The 19,368-nt window shown below is 61.7% G+C and overlaps 2 protein-coding genes across 3 annotated transcripts in view; both read right to left on the bottom strand.

The window, feature by feature from the left end:
* Positions 1 to 1,282: 1,282 nt before the first annotated feature.
* On the bottom strand, positions 1,283 to 19,133 carry AGPAT3 (1-acylglycerol-3-phosphate O-acyltransferase 3). Its single transcript, XM_077879362.1, has 8 exons — positions 18,956 to 19,133; positions 12,179 to 12,348; positions 11,416 to 11,577; positions 10,347 to 10,500; positions 9,580 to 9,682; positions 7,083 to 7,158; positions 2,091 to 2,289; positions 1,283 to 1,523 (listed from the first exon to the last, which is right to left on the bottom strand). The coding sequence occupies exons 1-8, from the start codon at positions 19,131 to 19,133 to the stop codon at positions 1,435 to 1,437; spliced, it is 1,131 nt and encodes a 376-aa protein (XP_077735488.1). The 3' UTR covers positions 1,283 to 1,434.
* The window catches only part of RRP1 (ribosomal RNA processing 1), a 133,139-nt gene continuing 132,813 nt past the window's right edge, over positions 19,043 to 19,368 (bottom strand). Inside the window, exon 14 of one of the 2 annotated variants that reach the window (XM_077879360.1) lies at positions 19,043 to 19,182. In XM_077879360.1, coding sequence (XP_077735486.1) covers positions 19,112 to 19,182 — 71 coding nt within the window. In that variant the 3' untranslated portion in view covers positions 19,043 to 19,111. The remainder of the gene's footprint in view (positions 19,183 to 19,368) is intronic. The other variant, XM_077879359.1, reaches the window with a different exon arrangement.

Below are 19,368 nucleotides of genomic sequence, written 5' to 3'. Positions count from 1 at the left end.
ATGCATAGTTATTTGTCTAATTTAGCTTATCTTCTTCCCATGCCTCTTCTCTCCATTTCTTTTCCTGGAAAATTCAAGCTGCCTCTCTCTGGAATGTGGGCCTCGGGCGCCAGAGCTGACACCCCGACACCCGCGTTTCCCCCCTCGCTGAGCAGGCCGCGCGGAGTGTGACGGGAGAACAGCACACGGGCAGTCTTAGGAGGAAGTCCAGCGCAGGCGGGCAAGCTGCGCCCCGGGAGCCGGGGGTCCCCCCAGGGCCCTCCTGCCACCCGCCCGGCGGCCCCAGCCCCACGCCTCCATCCGCAGAACATGCAGCTCCCCCCTGGGGCTGTGGCCCAAGTCAGGATGCGGAGAGACACCCCCTGGCGGGGGGAGCTTCGGGGAGCAGTGCCCCAGGGCACCCGGGGGGACGCCCGCCTGCCCCCACCCTGGGCCCCGGTGCCCACTTGGGAAAGAGGGCGGCACAACCCGGAGAGGCTCACCACCTCTCCTGCCCACCGGGGAGCTGAGAGCCCTCCACGGACCAACTGTAGAAGCAAAACCTTAAAACCTCTAGACGCCAGCGAGCTCCGAGCGGACGGTCTGCAAGCACCTCCAGGAGGGAGGCCTGACGGCGGCGATCCTTTAAGGAGCATCCAAGAGCCCCGTGGGCTGCAGGGCAGCCCTCCCCTGGCACCGGGGGGCAGGGGTGCGGCCGCGTGGAGGGCTGCCGCCTGGTGGCCACGAGGAGACGGGGACAGAAGGCTTTGGGGGGCTGGGGGGGTGCCTCCACTACAGAAACAGATGCTAGGTACTGACACACGGGGCCAGGTGGTCGGAACGTGCGATGGGTGCGCCCGACTCCCCACGCATCGGACACTCGGCGAGGGCTCCTCACCCCAGGGACGCTCTGTGCACCCACCCCACCGCTGGAAGTGAAGGGCCGGTGCCGGGCTGGGCGGGACAGGCGGGCGCTTGGGGGCCTGGGACGCACGTGTCCCCGTTGCCAGGAGGGCAGGGGCAAGGGCAGGAGGAGGCGAAGGGCCAGGATGAGGTCCCGAAATAACCGATAAAAACCAAAACTGGGATCTAAGTTTAAGAAGAGAAAGCATCCGAAGGCTCCCTCTGGCAGCCAGAATTCTCTGGAGATGACATCGGGGTGAGACCCGTGGCCCAGGAGTGGCCCCCCCACCCCCGCACTGTCGCCGCCCCAGTGCCCGGCCCCGCGGCTGCCTCTCGCCCCCGCGCAGGGGTGCGGCTGGACTCCTCCTCCGCGGGCCTCCGCCGGCTTCACTCTTGGCTCAAGGTTTACTGGTCAGTATTAGTCACCAGTTAATAAGAAAAATAATTTCTAAGGGTCTTTTTTTTTTTTTCGATCTGTGTGTGTTGTTCTGCTTTTAATTGAGTTAATTGGATACCACCGTCAGGTTCTGTATGTGCAATCACAGCCAGTAATTATTCCTTTTTCTTAAATTCTTGGTTTCCGTAGCTAGAGCCTTTTTCTATCTCAGTTACTCCTATTAGCCGGCGGACTCCAAAGGAAGCTTTAAAACAGGAAAAAGGAGGTTAGACCGATCGCTTGGCCGTCCAACTGGAAAAACCAACATGGGGGGTCCCGGACCTTTTGCCTCAGAGCTCCCGGGGGGGACGGCAGGCAAGCCCCCCCCACTCCCACCGCAGGGGCGAGGTAGGCGTGGGCCTGGGGCTGCAGTGCCCTGCCAGGTGCCCAGGGACACACGGGGTGTCCATGTGATAAGGTTCCGTGAGGGACCCTGGGCACCCGGGTCGGGTGCTGGGCTGTAATGACCACGTGCGCAGAGACCCTCAGACCACCGTGCAGACTCAGCAGCCCAGGGCCCCTCCCAGGGGCGCCCGCCCAGCTTTGGCACAGCTTCGCCAGAGCAGGTGGCCGGTCAGCTTGCAGGGAGCCCGGGGACGGGGCTGCGGTCTGCGTGACCCCGCAGCCTAGAGGGCAGAGGCCGCTCTCCAGGACTCCCCGTGGACCCGCTCCCTATGGGCCGGCCGCCTCGATGGCTCCCAGGCTCGGGCACGGTGGCAGGTGCTCAGAAGACCCCCCCGCCCCCCCAAGCCGCGTTATTCACGTTCGTTACCTGCCCCGACAAACCCCAGGAACGTCAGGATCAGAAGGGGAGAGCCACTTGCAAAGACGCCCAAGACACAACTGAAGAGAGGAGACAGGAGGACCGTGGCCCAGGACAGGAAGTTCAGGAGCGTCCACGGCCTCCTGGGGGGTTTGAACTGCTCCCCCGGGAACACGCCCTTCTGGTTGTACATCTCCTGTAGGGCGTCCTGGAAGAGTCGAGAACAAGGCTGCTTTAAATGTTCTTCTTCTCTTTTTAGAGATTTTATTTATTTGACAGAGAAAGAGAGAGAGAAAGAGAGAGAACAAGCAGGGGGAGCAGCAGAGGGAGAAGCAGATGCCCCGCTGAGCAGAGAGCCCCATGTGGGACTCGATCCCAGGACCCGGGATCACGACCTGAGCCGAAGGCAGACGCTCCACCGACAGAGCCCCCCAGGTGCCCCGAATGCTCTTCTAACACGAGAGGGGGGTGCTGACGATGAGAATGACGCCGCCCGTCAAAGCTCCACGTAGATGAGGTGACGATGGCGTGTGCAACAGGTGGGGGAGGGCAGGACCCTTGCGGGACCCGAGGCTGCTCGCACGGAAGCTCGAGGAAAGCTGGGAGCACACAGGTACCTCTGGCCCCCATGACGGCTTGTTGGGGGGGCCGTCGTGGCTCCCGTTACCTCCTGATGGAGTGGGGGGCTGGGGGCCCAGCAGCCCCGGCACCCGCTGGTGGAAGGGCCTCACCCCTCGCCTCGGCGCACTGCTCTGCGGCCCGACAGCTGTGCCTGGGGCCCGGCCTGCTGCCGTCACCCCATCCTGCGGGCACCCCCACGTTCCAGGGGCCTCTGGAGCCCGCTGCCCCCGCCTGCCCTGACTTGCGGGTGGCTCAGTCCCACACCCGGGGCCTGGCTTGGCGGCGGGGTCCTGCCTGCGGCGTTGGGGAGGGTCGGGGAGGACAGACCTGCCACAAAGCCCTGGTGCCTGGGACGCCACAGCGTGAGCGTGTGCTGTGCCGTGGCTTCCTCCAGGCGGGACCCGGGTGGGGAGGCGTATCTGCTGTGCACACACGTGTGCCGCGTCTGCCAAGCGTGCCCGGGAGCGGCACCTGCCCGCAGCACACGGGGCAGTGAGACTCGTTCACACGGGCTCCGGGACAGGAAATGCCAGCGTCCTCTGCTCCTTCCCCTGGCAAGCCTCCGCCAGGACAGCCCCAGGCCCCCTAGCCACGCCCACTCCGCGTCCCTCCGAGGCCTGGCAGGCACTCGGCCACCGTGGCCCCCACTCGAGTGCCCAGGAGGTGGGAGCCCGGGACTCAGGACTCCGTCCCAGTTCCCTCACCACCGCCTTCCCTGACCGCGGGGCACACACGCAGCAGGGGTGAGGCCAACAGGCCTGCAACCCCCAGCACCCCCAGGTCAGCTTCCACATCTGCGGATTGGGGAGACCGCACGGCTCGACCTCTGTGGCCCGTTGATGACGCCACATCATCAGGTTATGTGGAGCTAACTGGTAAACAACCGACGACGTGAGCTGTCAAGGCCTCTGGGAGGCCGATGTCGCATGAGGGTCCAAGTGCCGAGTCCGGTCTCCGCGGGGTCTGCGTCTGGCCTGGCAGGGGGCCATTCGGACCCTCTGCTCACAAGACGGGCACCCGAGGGGCACCTCGTGCTCAGCTACGGGACGCAACCTGTGCAGTCTCTCTGAGGCACGACTCAGGAGACATTTCACCAAGTGCCGATAGGCGACTTCCGCAGGTTACAGCGTTAGTGTCTTGGAGAGACGCTCGGCACAGAGTGGAACACAAGCTGTTCACAGACAGGAAGATGAGGGGCCTAAGCGGCGGTCACCCCGTGGTGAGTCCTGGAATAGTGCACTTAAGAGGAATGAGTCGGGGCGCCCGGCTGGCTCAGCCAGTGGAGCGTGCAGTGGGTCCCCGTGTTGGGGGTAGAGTTTACTTCAATTACCAATAGGCGCCTGGGTGGCTCTGCTGGTTAAGGGTCTGACTCTTGGCTTCGGCTCAGGTCGTGATCTCGGGGTCATGGGATCGAGCCCCAGGTCGGGCCCTGCACTGGGTGTGGAGTCTGCTCAGGACTCTCTCTCTCTCTTCCCCCAACCCTTCCCTCTCTATTTAATAAATAAATAAATAAATAAATAAATAAATAAATAAATAAATAAATAAAATTTAAAAGACCTTCTTAAAAAAATAAAAGGAGTGAGTTAAATATGTTTATGTCAATGTTGACAGATATAAACTCAACGGGGACTGAAGAAATGACATCACACGTAGTGTGGTGTCCTTAACGTGAATTACATTCTAAGTGACGCAAAAGACAACTGAAAATACTATCCTATGTCTCAGTACTATAGGAAAAGATGGCAAATAACATCAAAATACCCTGAGAAGTCATATATGTCACTGTGTGTCACTTTCTGTGTCTGCGTCAGATGATTTTGAAAAGTGAACCTTTGAGATGAGATGAGGCCCCTGCTCCATCACCTCCTGGGGCTGCCGTGCTCCCGGCTGGGCCACTCCGCCCCTCCTCGCCCGGCCCCTGTTCGCACACGCACTCGGCAGGCACGTGTGCGTCAACACAGTGCACGTGCTGCCCACACACCGTGCCCCCTTCCTCACGGAGCATCATATGTACAACACGCACACTGAGGCCATCTTGGTTTGCACATTATGTCCCCACGATCTGGTTATGTTGCTGACACATGGTTTGTTCATTTTGACGGAAGCGCAGCACACGAAGACACACACAGTGTCCCACTTCCTAATAACGCACGGTTAGGTTATGTCTCATCTTCCGTTGAACAACACTGTTTCTTGCAAGTTTCAAACTCTCAGACGACGCCCTGGACTCCGCGATGGGCTCTCCTTTGTGATCTAGTGTGTTCAACACCTACCCCCCACCCCCCGTTCTATCTACGTGGACGCATACGCTGCATTTCCTCTTCACGGAGGCTTTATTTTTCTTCTGCAGAGTTACTCTTGGAAATCATACATTTTATCTAAGTTTTCGGGTGTGTGAGCCTAAAGTGAGCGGTACTACTCTCATATCGCTTCCCCCTGCTCTTTGGTGGGTTTACCTTTTCATTCCTATTGACGCTGCCTTTCTTCTCACCAGTCAGTCCTGACCACGGCTTTCTATTTTATTAGTATTTTTAAAGGAAAAGCGTTTAGTACAGTTGATTCACTCTTTGGTAGCTTTGCTTTCCATTAAAATGGTTTATGCTATTTTCATTATTTTCTTTGTTCTGTTCTCCCCGGGCTGACTCTCTTTCTAACGTGTGTATGCATGTGTTATGTGTGTGGATGGCAGCGTGTGTGATGAGTAAGAAAATAAAATGTACGTAGGACATTTAGAAGGGGCCCTGATAGGTGTCTAACATCAACTTCACAGCCATTCCCTGGCGGGGAGTATGTCTCTACTCTGCAGTTATTCTAAGATCGCCTCGTTGTCTTCGGTGTTCTGCAATCTCATTGGTAAGTAGGGGTGGATATCTTTTTATTTACCCTCTTCCAGACTTGTGTTTCTTGAACCCGATGACTTCCAGAAGCTGTGTGGTCGTTGTCTCTGCCACCTGCTCTTCACCACTCCTGCCTCCTTCTGGACCTGCCAGGAGTTACCTCCGGGGCCTCTTGGTCCATCGTCCGTGTCTTCTCAACTTCCTTCTATGTTCTCCTTTCCTCTGCGCTACATCTTGAATAATTTCTTCTCAATCTTCCAGTTTACTGACTCTCTCTTCAGCTGTATCATATCTGCTATTTAATCGATTAAGACTTTCCTGTCAACGACCACATTTCTCCTGCCTGTACACTCTACTTGGTTTTTCTCAAACCTGACTTCCTGTAGGCGTTGCTCTTTTGTTTTCCGTTACTCCTTTGTGCCCGATCACTTCGAGAATACTGATATTCGTGTTGGTTTGATAGTTTCCTTAGCGACCGTCTCTGGAAAGTCTATCTCTTCTGTGTCTGCGCACCCTGTGCACGTGTCTGCTGACATGCTCATCGCCAGCAGAGTTGCTGTGGAAATCTCGAGCAGCTGAGGTTTAGAGGACTGTTTCTCTCCCGGGGACTCTGGAGTCATTTGCCTAGAACTGCTCCTTGTGCTGCTATTTTCGCTTTGCTCTCCTTAAACTATGCGGCTAGTACAAACTCAAACCCCAAACCCTTTGAGGGCCGACCTGTGACTATGAGTTATCAGGGGGACCTTGTTGAGACCAAGAGGAGAAGGGTGAGGCTCAAAGCCATTTCCCCATGCCGGCAGGTAAGTTTCTTTCTGTCCACCGTGCAAGGGAAAAACTCTGAGCGTTCCTGCCTAGAATGAGGTCAAACCCTTATCTCCTGTTTCTGGGTAGGCATTAAAACTCAAGAGTCCAGGTTATGGGGACCTGCAAATGCCACTGGTGGAGCGTGCCACTCCCAGTTCACAGGCTCACCACCTGATTCTCAGCTCCATCTTCTTCCTGACCCTTAGAGATTTCCCTTATTTTTTCTTAAAAGGTCACCAGGGCCTTTAAAAAGATATTTGTCATATGTGGAAAGGATCCTCTCATTCTCTAAGGCTCCCACAATGCTGAAGATGAAGACGTCTCATCCTGTATGTTTGTGCTGGCGCTACGTTTCAGGGGAGGGTGTGCTGGGGGGACATGGAGTGGGGACCGGTGTGGCTGACATGAGGATCTCTTCACGTTGCCTATGTATAGCTCACACCCACGATATGTGTAGGCTGTAGCTCTATTAGCTCTTTTGCATGAAATAGCAAAACAAATGTGATAACACGCTATCAGCCACGGCTGTATGAACACTATCCTTTATATTTTCTCTACTGTGTTGATTTCTCACAAGTTAAGAAAGATGGAAGAAACTGGAAAGAAGGTAGAGCGTGTTTGATAAGCGCATGGTCCTCCTGTCTCCAGCAGCCCTTGAGCCCCCGCCTGCCCCAGAGCTCCCCCTCTGAAACGTCTTCACGAGACCCCCGGGGGAAAAAGGAAAACCGCGTGCCCTTACCTTCTCCTGGTACAGTTTATGAAGCCACTGAGCTGCTTCCTTTTCATCCAGTGGGATCTCTTCCAGAGGAAATCTCCTGTTTTGTTAAGAAGATTGAAGCAAAGTGGCTTACCCATTGGATGGCATCAACAGAAAAGGGGAAAAAAATCACTGCAAGGCAGGGTGACTCACCGGCCCCACTTTCTCTGCTCATGGGACTCACTTGGGTTCTAAAGCCACACGCACGTCAAAGGCCTTCACCCAGACACAGTGCTGTACTCCCTACGCCCCGCGGGACTATGGGGGCCACGGAGGGTGAGCGGGGCGGGGGGGCTGTCCCTCTCCAGGGCACAGCCGACGCATTTCACAGGCAGTGCTCACGAGCAGTTTCACGAGCAGATCGTGCCCCGTTTCCACTGCGAAGGGTGAGCATTTGTTAGCCTCGGCAGGAGTTCTGTTCTTTCTTAATGGTTCGTTGTTTGGAAATAATCAAAACTGAGAGGGTCTTCCACTGGGCAGAGATTACTTATTTCACAAATGAAATCTACTTGCTCCAAACAGGGAAAGCAATAGAGATTCAGGACTTAATGATCTTGACTCACAAACAGCTGGGTTCGGTGAGGACACTAACTCACGCAGGACCCCAGTCCCCGGGGGGCCGCCAGCCCGGGAGCGCCCGCGTCTTCCTGGGGAGACCAGCAGGGCCAACAGGGCTGCCCCCCCCCGCAGCCGCAGCACCGAGCCCGCCAGCAGGGGCCGCCGGGGACACGCGTGAGCAATGACCATCGCGGTAGTCTTCCCGCCTGGCTGCCCCCCGCCGTGGGCCGCAGCATGAGGAGCCCCGCAAAATCTCCGTGTTGGAAGGGATCCTAACCCCTCTGCCTCTAAAAATGGAGAGCCTGGCTTTATATGGGTCACTCCTGTCGATCTTCATAGTTACAGTGAGAAGGGACACACGCCACCAGACGTGGCAGCGATGCTGGTGCCGCACATCACGCAGTCTCAGGGAAGCTCTGCTGCACGCTCCCAGGCAGTGAAGGAGACGTGCACCCCCTTGTGAACAAAGACGCTTTAACTCTGTGGGCCCCAAAAGACCTTGGGAGCCGGGGCGCCACGGGTAAGGAGACAAAGGTCAGAAGGGGCTTGCCCACGGAGGGATGGCTGTCTACAGGCCTCCAGCCCACTTGTCTATCCTCCCCTGGTTTTGGATCTGTATCCTGTAGGAGATAACCACCCCCAGGTCCTAGTGTTAAATGGCTGTTACACGCAGTATGAAACGTATAAAATAAGAATTTCAAATGATGATAAAAAAATAAATAAAAAGGTGAGCATCTGTGTCCTGGAGTGGACTCTGGCCACTTCAGGGATGCGGGTGCCCGTTGCCGGAATGAGCACGGGGAGCCTCACAACACTCCATCGGGCCATGAGAGCTTTGGCTTGTTTGATTATAAGCATGTGCTGGACTCACTGGGATATTGCTTTCCTTCAAAATACCTGAATGGTAAATATCACAAAATAGTAAACCGAAGCTTTTAGAAGTTCGGAGCACATATCTGTTAAAATAAGATGAGGCACAGTGTAGTTCTGCAACAAAGGGGGAACGCACAGAGTAAGGCACGGGGCTTCTCCTGGAGGGGACCGTCCATTCGGAGGGGCAGGGCAACCCGGCGGGGTGGCCGGAGCACCCACCCGGAGCTGGATCAGGGCGTCCCCCGGCTCCGCCCACCCCTCACTCCCCAGACTGGCTGGGGCGACGGCTGACGTCGCCCCAGGAGGAGGCCACCGGGACGCTGCTGGCTCTAGGGACCTGAGGGCAGGGATCTGGGGCTCTGGCCACATCCCGGGGCGGGCGGGAGAACCTACACCTGCTCCCAGCCGGGTCGCTGCACACTGCGGGGGAAGCAAGCCCCTGCCTCACTCTTCACATTCCCGAGATGATTCGGGGGGGCGGGGTGCCCCGGCTGTGTTCTGGAGATTCACATGAGGAGGGCCTCTGGGAGCCCTGAGGGCGGGTCTGACTCGGGGGTCGCCCAGTCAGTGCTGCCGGGTGACAGTCCCCGGACCTAACAGACAGCTACGCCCCAGGGGGGTTCGGCCTTCCTGGACACAACTGACGGAACCAGCGACCGGGAAGTCCCAGTGGGGTGAGCCAGACGAGGGGAGGCCCGGGAGGCCCCGACTAGATGTGTCGAGGGGGGCCGAGATCCTAGGCCCCTTTACTTAAGGACCCCACACCCTGGGGCTGGAGCAGTCACCCTTCTGCCTGGAAGCCCGGTCACGGCCAAGCTGAAGCTCCGCGCCTCTTAAAACACTTCTACGTGCCCTCCTGCCCCTCCACCCCCCCGTCTCCCCCCTCCCCCCGGGCAGGAGAGGCTGCTCCTCCCTCAGAGCACCCAGAACACTCTGTCTTCACCCCGCACCCACTCCCGCACCCCACCTCTGCGGTCCTGGGGAGCCGGCTGCCTCCACGGGCACCGGGAGGGCCCGGGGGGTTCGGGGGGTGCGCAGGGCAGCTCACCTCACACACATGTCCGCCTCATACTTCTTCCCATAGAGGATTCCCAGCAAAGATGGGTTCTTGTTTCCACGGAAATTCAGCGTGACGTCGTAGACGGCTGCAACTGTTGGGGTGGGGGAACCCAGGTGGGCGTGGGCACCCGCACCTGCACCTGCACCTGCTCAGCCCCAGGCCCACGCCAGCACCCTGCTCTACCTCAGACCCCACTCTCACACCCCACTCAGCCCCAAAACCCACCAGGCCATGCACCCCGATCTCATACCCCACTCAGCCCACACCCCACTTACCCTAACCCCGCTCACCCTGGCCCTATTCTCACACCCCGCTCACCCGACCCTGCTCATCCGACCCCACTCACCCTGGCCCTGCTCTCACACCCCGCCCAGCCCCTCGGGCTCATCCACCCACAGGGTCGGGGGGACACAGGTCACCGCCTTTACTGACCACTTGTGTTCAGATTTACTGTCTGGCTGCCTCTCCTCCACGCCCTGTCCTTGTCCCTTCCTTTGATCTCGCCCCCTCTGGGAGTCATCAGAATACGTGTCTTTTCCTTTCAGGCTTTCGGTCACAGACTTTTTCCTTATTTTTCCTCATTTACTTATTCATCACGTGTTGCACTGACCAGCATTTCGTCACCTCAGGAGCGCCAGGACCGTCACTGTGCCAACTCCGCCTACCGGCCCCTGGTGTCATTCACTCCCGCCCTCTGGGTCCCGTCGGTGGCGCGTCTGAGCGCGGAGCCCAGGGAAAGCTCGGCGGCCCCCTACCTGTCCCTCGGAGGCACTGGACCGCCGTGGTGAAGCCCTTGGTACGAGGCAGCAGGTGGTACTTGAGGACGGGCAGCCCCTTGGAGACGGCCACCTCCATGCTGACGCGGTGTTTCTTCTCCGTGAAGCGCGTGCCCTCACAGTACAGGAGGAACTGGGACAGACGGGGACACAGGTCAGCCCAGGCCGCGGGCGGGCGGCTCCACGGAGGGGCGGCTCCCCCTCACAGAGCGTGGACAGACGACAGCGTGCGGCATCCCTCACGCGGCGATGTTAGTTAGGGCTGCAACCCACCCTCCAGCCACACACAGTCCCTCAGAGAACAGCTACCAGCATCGCGCTTATTCCCAAAGCTGCAAGACAACGTCCCAGAAGGAAGTGAAGCAGGAAGTGTCCCCGGGCAGCAGCCTTCCCACCAGTGCGTGGAAAATAGGGAGCCTTTTATCCATTTGCCTAAACGTGAGGGTGAGAAGTGCAAGGAAGGAGCCAGTTCTCAAGGAGCTACTGCTAGAGACCAGAAAGCTAGAAAGAGAACCAATGTTCATCGACTGACAGCCACGATTTTGGATGCCTGGCCCATCAAACTGATGGAAGGGGCTGGAAGATATGAAGAAGCGCCCGCCCCAGGGGCCGAGCGGGTGTGCTTAAGAGGAAGGTAAATCTTTGGATTGAAGCATTAATGTGTCCCCAGGACCACAGGGTGCCCGGGGTTCGCTCTGCAGCCTGGCTCCCCCGAAGCTGCTCCCTGCAGAGAAGGCCCCTGAGGGCCCGGGTGGGTTCTGGGCAGAGGCCGGGCAGGCCATGCTCTGCTGCTCTCAGGGCAGTTCCAGACGCACAGCTGAGCCGGGGATGCAGGAAGGGGGCTCCCTCTCCAAGCACCCTCAGCAGGGCTCCGGGTCAGGACGCGGCAGGCAGAAGCGGGCGGTCCAGGAGGGGTCCCCCACTCCGTGCAGAGGGCGTGGGCGCTGGCTCCCCGCGGAGCTGCTTGCTGGTGCGGGAGCTCCTGTCGGCTCACAGCTAATCATTCGGGCTGCAGGGTGTCAGGAGACGGGGCGGGGGGGGAACTCACCCACATGTACTCGGGGTAGTCGGACAGGCGCTTCAGCCCCTGGATGACGGTGTCCCGGTCCTCCTCCCATTTCCGCTTGCAGAACACGATCTCCAGGAAGTACCACGTCCAGCCGATGAGGGGCACGTACAGCAGCTCCCTCTTTGCGAGGACTTTGGAACTCTGGGGGGGGGGGGGGTCAGTGAGGGTCCAGACCCCCACAGGCGCCCCCGGACCAGCTTGGCGGCCAGCGAGGAAGCCCTGCTCTGAGCACAGCTGCTGCCTTCAGCAGGCCCCAAGGGCGCAGGCAAGCTGTGCTACAGACAACGAAACTGAGGCACAGGCCTGGCGGAGGGAGGGGTGTGCACTCCGGGGCTGCCCGGGGCCCACTTGGGCCGCCAAGCACAGCACACTGCTCGGCCTGCCTCAGCTGGTCAAGGGAGCTCTACAGGGACTCTGGGCGTGTAGGGCTCATGGGAGGAAATGCGAGAAACCGGAGCGCAAGACACACCCTGGGATGCTGAGGGCCACCCTGACCTCAGACTCTGGGCTCAGAGGGACTGAGGGCAGGACCAGGAGGGAAGGAAAACCCAGGTCCCATGTGACTCACCCCCAGCACCTCCCAGGGTCCTCACACTGCTCACCCCCAGCCCCTCCCTGGGGTCCCCACACTGCTCACCCCCAGCCCCTCCCCGGGGTCCCCACGTGGCTCACCCCCAGCCCCTCCCCGGGGTCCCTGCGTGGCTCACCCCCAGCCCCTCCCCGGGGTCCCCGCGTGGCTCACCCCCAGCATGCCAAACCGCTCCGACATGGTCCACCCACAGAGGAAATCAATTTCGAAGTTGTGGTTGAGGATGATGACCACGTGCTCCTTGCCGAAGCGGTCCACCGTGGCCTGGTCGGTGAACAGGGTGCACTCGGTACCGGACCACCACTCCAGAAGCATAACCAGCTCTGTGGACACAGGGGCGCAGAGTCAGCAGGGCCAGGAGGCCGCGCTCGGGTCCAGGCCCCACGGCAGGGGACACGGGCCGAGCCTGCGCTCCGGGCACCTCGACGCGGCATTGTCCGGAGGGGACCTCCTGCTAGAAACGAGCTCCGACGGTTCATGTGTCATGAGTTTGACTTTCCTAAATTATAATTATGTTTTCTGAACAAAAATCAGGATGAGGACAAACGGGAAGGACAAGTAGAGGAAAACCGTAATCATGGGTGGGCATCGTCAGGTCCAACTACGATGACTCGAGGGACTGTCGTGTTTCATCAACAGAACGGGAGGAGGGGTGCGTGCACGTGCGCCCCCAGCCCAGGACCTCCGGGCCGCCAGTGTGGATGTGCTGACCCCACCCGCTGGCGCACGGCCACCACGGCCAGGCGTCCCAAGAAAGGTGACAAGGCAGACCGGAAGCAGGACCGTGACACCTGCCCATCCGTCTTCTGATGGGGCTGGGCCCTGAGGACAGAGGCCAGGGCCTGGAGTCCACACCCGACTGCCTGGGACTCAGTTTCCCCATTTGCAGAAAGGAGGCAATGGTGGCTCTCCTTCCAGCAGCCCGGGCCGAGGTGGGGCCGGACACGGGGCTGATGCGCAGCCTCTGGGGTCCGTCCCCCTCCTTCACTTCCAGGCAGGAGCCGGACGAAGTGTGGCCGTGAGACGATACCGGGACCCTCACCAGCCACGGCCCCTTCCACCCAGGAGGCACCCCGGGGCAGGGTGAGCGGAAAAGCCGCCCGTCAGGGGCACTCGGTCCCAGTGACCCCACCAGCCCGGCCACTTCCATCTGCATTCAAGCGCCCGGACGGTGGCGCAGGTGCAGACAAACCATCCAAACGGACGCTCCCAGAGAGCATGCGCGGGTGCCCACGGGCACTCGGGAAGACGCTCAGTACCATCAGTGTCAGGGAACGCACACCCAAACCAAGGGAGACGCCCCTTCCCGCCCCTCGGGTCGGCTGTCCCTGGACACCCCCTCACGGCGCCTCGGGGGACACAGGACAGGGCAGCTGCCGTGGCCCAGGGCGGCTCTTCCTTGGTAACCGGCGTCCACACCGAGCTGCGGGATGGCCCGGCGATGCCACCCCGGGGGCCTGCCCGGGGCCCTGGAAGCAGGGGTCCACGCGAACGCTTGTGCACGGGTGTCCCAGCACCACCCCCCCCCGGCCGCAGAGCAGGAGCAACCAGATGCCCGCGGAGCGACGGCCACGCCCGGACGACCGTGTGCTCGCCGAGTGGGTCTTGCGGGGCCGACGTGTACAGATGTGGGCCACGTCCACGACGGGCAAGGCCACGGACGGGAAGTAGCTTACAGGTTGCGGGGGATGGAGGTGACCGCTAACGGGCAGGTTTCCTTTGGGGTGAAGGCACCAGGACCACCGCCCTGAACGGGCCGCACGGTGCGAGGAGTGGGCTCCGTCTCGTAAAGCTGGTGAAGGGTGGGGGGGGTAAGCCGAGGCCACGGGGCAGGCAGCGCAGCCCCTGGGGAGCCCCCGGGAGACGCCCCGCCAGACCGCGAGTCGACGGCGAGCCCGGGCAGGGCCTGGGCGGGGCCCGGGGGGCCCCGGGTCACCCCAGGCCGCTGTGGAGCGGGGAGGGGTTCCCGTTGTCTGGCAACGCCCCTGCAGACCTCTGCGCAGGCCGCCCGGCACGCCCCCACCGGCACCGCCACCCCGCGCCGCTGCAGCCCCGCCGTCGGGGCCCTCACGCAGGCCGAGCCGGCAGCTCGCGTCCTCCTGGGACCGGCTCCTTTCACTCAGCGGACATCCCACGGAGCGTCGCCTTGTCACCCGCGGTGCAGTCCTGCGCAGAGGCTGAGTGGCTTCCCGGGTGCAGCCCGCCTCCTCCCTCTCCGTCCGTCCTCCGGGCGACATGGGCTCCCACCCTTGGCCCCGCGAGGGGCGCTGCTGGGGACGCGGGGAAGTTCCGCTCTCACCTCTCCTTTGAGGGGAGCCAGTTCAGCCCCGGCCCCGACTCAGAACTGCCAAGGCCCCGAGGGCAGGGCGCACCTGAGCCTCGCCGGCCGTGCGGCCCCCGTGACAGGGACCCTGCGGGGGCTCCGGGGCCTGCCCGCCACGCCGGCACTGCTCCCCAAAGGCTGGCTCTCCCAGCCGTCCTGCGTTTCCGAGGGGCGCCCAGAAACCACAGACGGGGGGAGAGGGCGTGCATCTCCAGGACTAACGCAAGACACTGGATTTTCTAAAAAAAAAAGATGTTTTTTGCAAACGTTTCTTCACTCGGGCCTGACAACTCACGCCTCACTCACACTGGCACGTACAACCACGTCCACGTGCCCCCCCCCCCCCCCCCCGTCTCCCTGACCGCCTCCTGGAAAGAACCCGCAGAGCAGGCCACGGGCCCCCAGGGCACAGCCTCAGGAGCGCGGCATCCCGGGCTTGCCTCACCTCGTGGGGCCACGGCCCACGGCCCACGCTGAGTAGCTGTGGCAAGCGTGCCATAGACAGTGGCAAGGCCCCAACCACACTCCGCGGGCAGCAGGACGGCACAGGGCCACGCATGTTACCCCGAGGCCGTCAGGACCGTCACCAGCACCCACGGCCTCCCCCGGTGCTCGGACGGCCGCGTGGAAGCACAGCGGAGCAGGAGGCGGGGGCTGCGGGGGGCCGGTGGGACCCGCATTGGCGCAGGAGGACACGGCTGGCGTTCCACGAGGGACGTGCGCAGGCAGGCGGCCTTCCCCTCCCCCCCACCGCCGTGGCCAGTCCTCGGGACCTTCCCTTGCTCATGGAGCACCAGGGGTCTGGGCCGGGCCGGGCAGCGAGGAGAAATGAAGACAGATGGACAGACACCGCAAGTCCCCCTGGGTCCCGGAGAGCGGCTCCTGGGAGGGTGGCCGCGGGGAGGCTGCGGCTGCTTCTTCCGTCCAAGCCGGGCGGCCAGCCTCTCCGTGGAGCACGACTGCCAGGCCCGGCGTCCGTCTGTCCGTCCGTCCGTGCCCGCGATCCCGGCCCAGCTGGGAGCATCGCGAACGAGGAGCTGTGCTCCTGGCTCCTGGGCGCAGCGCGGATCTTGCTGCGACCTCCCTCCTCCAGGTGCACGCCGGCCCCCGCGCGGTGAGCGAGCTCCTCCGCTGCACCCACCCTGCTGCGCACCGCGTCCCCAACCGTCTGCATGGACTCGGTCTGGGCGGCGCGGCTCTCCTCTCTCCCCTCCGGCTGCCAAGGACCAGCCGTGGCCAGGCTGGCGGGACCCAGGGGCGGGACGAGGGTCAGGCCGGGAACGGGCTCGGGGTGGCCGCCGGGAGGGCGCTGGGGGTCCCAGGCCGAGAGCAGGAGCGCGGCCAGCGGCGCGGGGCCTTAGAACAAGGACGTGACTGCAGCCCTCCCCACGCACACGCCCCGCCTGTGCCAGCCTCACAGACGGGCACCGACATCAGGAACAGGACGGCTCAGCCGTGCCCGCCCCCCAGGTCTCTGCCCTGCGCCTCAGCCGTGCCTTTATGTCGCCCTCTGTTCTTCCTAAAGATCCCTCTTCTGCGGGGATTCCAGTGTGCGCCTGGGGGCGTGAGCGCTGCCACTCTGCCGGCCTCACACTCTTCCCGTCACCCTCGGGAGAGACCGCCGTGCGGGGTGCAGGCCCTGTCCCCGGGTCGAGGGGCTGGGATGGCCGCGGGGCCAAGGCTGTGCTCCATCCGTCCATCCGTCCGCCGCCCCTGCCGGCACCCTGGCTTTCCTTTCTGGGTATTTCCACGCCTGCTCTGGTCTCCGTGGTTTGTGACTTCCCTGGGGCGAGTCGCTTTGTGTCCCCTGCTCCTGTCTCCGTGCCCCCGGGAGCATCCTCCACCACCGCCCGCAGTCCTGGCCTCTCCCCCGTCGGTCGTTCAGCCCCGTGGTCGCTCTCCTCCCGGGGCCGGGCCGCTCACTTGCGTCCCGTGTGCCCGCTGTCCCCCGAGCTGGCTCTGACGTGATGTCACATCCGTTTGCTAAGAGCTCACTTCGACAATACCCCAGCATCACAGCGTCACTGATGGACGTTCTGGTCCCTTCGGTCACTGCGGGTGCTCGCTTGTCGCCCTCCGACCGTGTGCGCCCGCGGGCTTGTCTTCCTCTGTGAGGCTCCCGGAGCCCAGCGGGGGCGCATCTCCCCCATCGGCTGATCCAAGGGCGCTGCTCACCTGCCCCCGCCCCAGCCACCCCCAGGTCCCTGCCCTGCAGCTGCCTCCCCCCGGGGCCCTGGAAGGCAAGCTCGAGGTTCTGCGTCAGCACCCCGCTTTCTGCCGAGGGGATGGGGCGGGGCCCAGAGTGTCCCTTAGGCCCCGCGCACGCAGCCACACAGCCACAAGGCGGCTTCACCCCGGGCTCAGCCGTCGGACCCGTTTGGACCGAACGACCCCGCAGCAGGTGGAGTCTACTGTTTAGTTCTTCAGTAACTAGTATTGGCCCTTCTGCTGTGCACTCGTCGCACCCACGTGTGCTCACGGGCAGCTCACTGCACGTTTCACACGACAGGATTTCTAATTCTCCTCCACCCCCCAACACACACACACACACACACACACCCTCTTTCGTCTAAAAAAGAAACCAAACCCTAGGAACTGGCGCTGTTACGCGTGCAAGGCGAGTGAACGCTACGGGCCAGCTCGCTGGTCTCCGCAGAGGCCGCGGGAGGTTGTGGGCCTTCGGGCCTCCTTGGGGGGCTTCTCGTCTCTGCTCCCGAGCTGGAGGGTGAACAGAGATGCTCCGTCTCCTGCAGGACGTAAAACAGGTATTGTTCCTTCCTTAGTGCAAAAGAAACACGGGCTTGTGCTAAAACACGTCAACGGTACGTAGTTGGACGTAGAAATAAATGTCAATGATAAAAAAGGAAAAAATAAAAAGCCCAGTAAGTAGCAAATAGGTAAAACAAAAAAGTGAAAACTAGAAGTCCCTCCTTCCTCTGGTCCCTGGATACTCAGGTTCTGGACGACCCTCTAGGCACAGACAGCATGTGCGCACGTCACACACGTGTTGTCTTGAAATAACCAGCAGCGTGGGCAGCCCCGGTGGCCCAGTGGCTAAGCACCTGCCTTCGGCCCAGGGCATGATCCTGGGGACCCGGGATCGAGTCCCACGTCGGGCTCCCTGCACGGAGCCTGCTTCTCCCTCTGCCTGTGTCTCTGCCTCTCTCTCTCTCTCTCTCTCTGTGTCTCTCATGAATAAATAAATAAAATCTTTTTAAAAATGTACTTTGAAGAGGGTTCTCTATCAGCAAGGCCCGCCCCTGCTCGTACCGGCTGCCGGGTGCCACCGGGTGGACTCACCATACCTGGTCTCCACCAGCGGGCACTTGGGTTGCTGCCAGTTTTGTGCTAATGTAAAAATGATAAAACAAGAGCATCTGTGCACATATGTACTTTTTCAGGTAAGTCTCTAGGTAAACATTCTTATTTCGTGGAATAACGGTAAAGAACTATAGCTGTTCGAGTTGCTGACATCCCCGGCAAGTCGCCCTCCGAGAACGTGCCTGGTCCCCCGAAGCCCCAGTGTGAGCACTCAGCTCCGTCAACAGCGGGCTTTGCCGTCAAGCTTTGGCGTGTCCGTCCATCCGGCAGGTGCAGACTGATTTTCTACGGACATGCACACACGCGGGTGCACACTAGCCACAGACGCACACGGCTACACACGTGTACTGAATGAGAAGGTGGGCGAGAGTCCTTCTCTTTCACAGACGGGAGCTCACAGATGCGCCAGAGAACGGACAGCCCTGCAGGCTGCCCTGGCGACCGGCGGGGACCGGCAGGCCGAGCCCGCGTGAGACAAGGCTGGGCGGTGGAGAACCGGGTTTACATTCGTCCTCAAAAATGCAAAATACTGTGTTAAATCATACAAAGCTGCCTTCTCTGTGGGACCGAATGGTCACACGATGGAATGTCACACGGCTCAACCCAGGGAGGAGTCTGGGGCCGAGCATCCGGCGGCCAGGAACCAGCCCCCGGCACTCCTGGGCGCCTCTCCGTTCCCGGTGCAGGGACAGCTGGCCAGGACACCCCGCCCCATTCTGGTCACGTCAGGAGCGTTCCTACCCCCGAGGCCCTGCCTGTTAGGGGGTGGACACTGCTCTGCCCGGGGTTCGTCCAGCACAGAGGACGGCCTGGCCTGCACCTGCCCGGCCCCCACCTGCCTCCAGCCCTCACCTGCCTTCAGCCTCCACCTGCTGCCTGGCCTTCCCGACCCCCACCTGCCCCACCTGCCGCCCGGCCCCCACCTGCCCTCACCCACCCCACCTGTCTCCAACCCTCACCTGTCTTCAACCCCCACCTGCCTCTGGCCCCCACCACTGCCTGGCCCCATCTACCGCTGGCCCCCTCCCCTGCATCCTCGCGCCCCCCCCACTGGCCACCCCCACCTGCTGCCTGGCCCTCACCTGCACCACCTGTCCCACCTGCCGCCTGGCCCCCCACCTGCACCCCTCCTGCCCCCCACCTGCCCCACCTGCCACTCAGCCCCCCCACACACACCCTCCCGCCCCCCACCGGTCCTCACTGGCCAGCAGGCCCCCCCACCCTCCACGTGTCCCCTCCTCCCCGGGCCCCCACCTCCCAGGCGTGCGCGGCGCGGCGGCACTCACGGCTCCACAGCGAGTAGGCGAGGCGGCAGTTGAGGCGGCGGTACAGCTGCTTGTTGATGGGCCAGAGGACGAGCGTGCATAGCTGGACGAAGTTGATGAGCAGCCCGCTGACCACGAAGACGAACCCGATGAGCAGGTGCACAACAAACTGGGTCTTCAGGTAGGCGAGCAGGCCCATGGTCGCTGCTCAGGAGCGCGTGCACGGCCCTTCACTGAGAACAGCCGTCCTGGAAGGACAGGGACGGGGACGGCGGTCGGAGGGGCGCCCGGGAGCCCCGCACTCCGCAGGCACATGCGTCACACACACACCAGACACACCCTACATACCACACAGCACACCCAGACCCCACACACCTACGCACCACACACGCGTGCGCACCACACACACGCCCTCACGCACAAAGGAGGGAAGA

This window comes from Canis aureus, chromosome 30 (genome assembly GCF_053574225.1).
Source record: "Canis aureus isolate CA01 chromosome 30, VMU_Caureus_v.1.0, whole genome shotgun sequence".
NCBI lineage: Eukaryota > Metazoa > Chordata > Mammalia > Carnivora > Canidae > Canis > Canis aureus.
Note: the sequence above shows the minus strand (reverse complement) of the source record. Positions and strands in the feature narration are given on the sequence as shown.

What these genes read in the sequence shown, in the direction of transcription:
- AGPAT3 (XM_077879362.1), bottom strand. Translation starts at nt 19,133, where the DNA reads ATGGGCCTGCTCGCCTACCTGAAGACCCAGTTTGTTGTGCACCTGCTC. An exon ending in ACTACCCCGAGTACATGTGG is followed by an intron (nt 10,501 to 11,415) that starts GTGAGTTCCCCC and finishes CGTCTGTCCCAG; the next exon opens with TTCCTCCTGTACTGTGAGGG. An exon ending in CCAGTGCCTCCGAGGGACAG is followed by an intron (nt 9,683 to 10,346) that starts GTAGGGGGCCGC and finishes CCACCCCAACAG; the next exon opens with TTGCAGCCGTCTACGACGTC.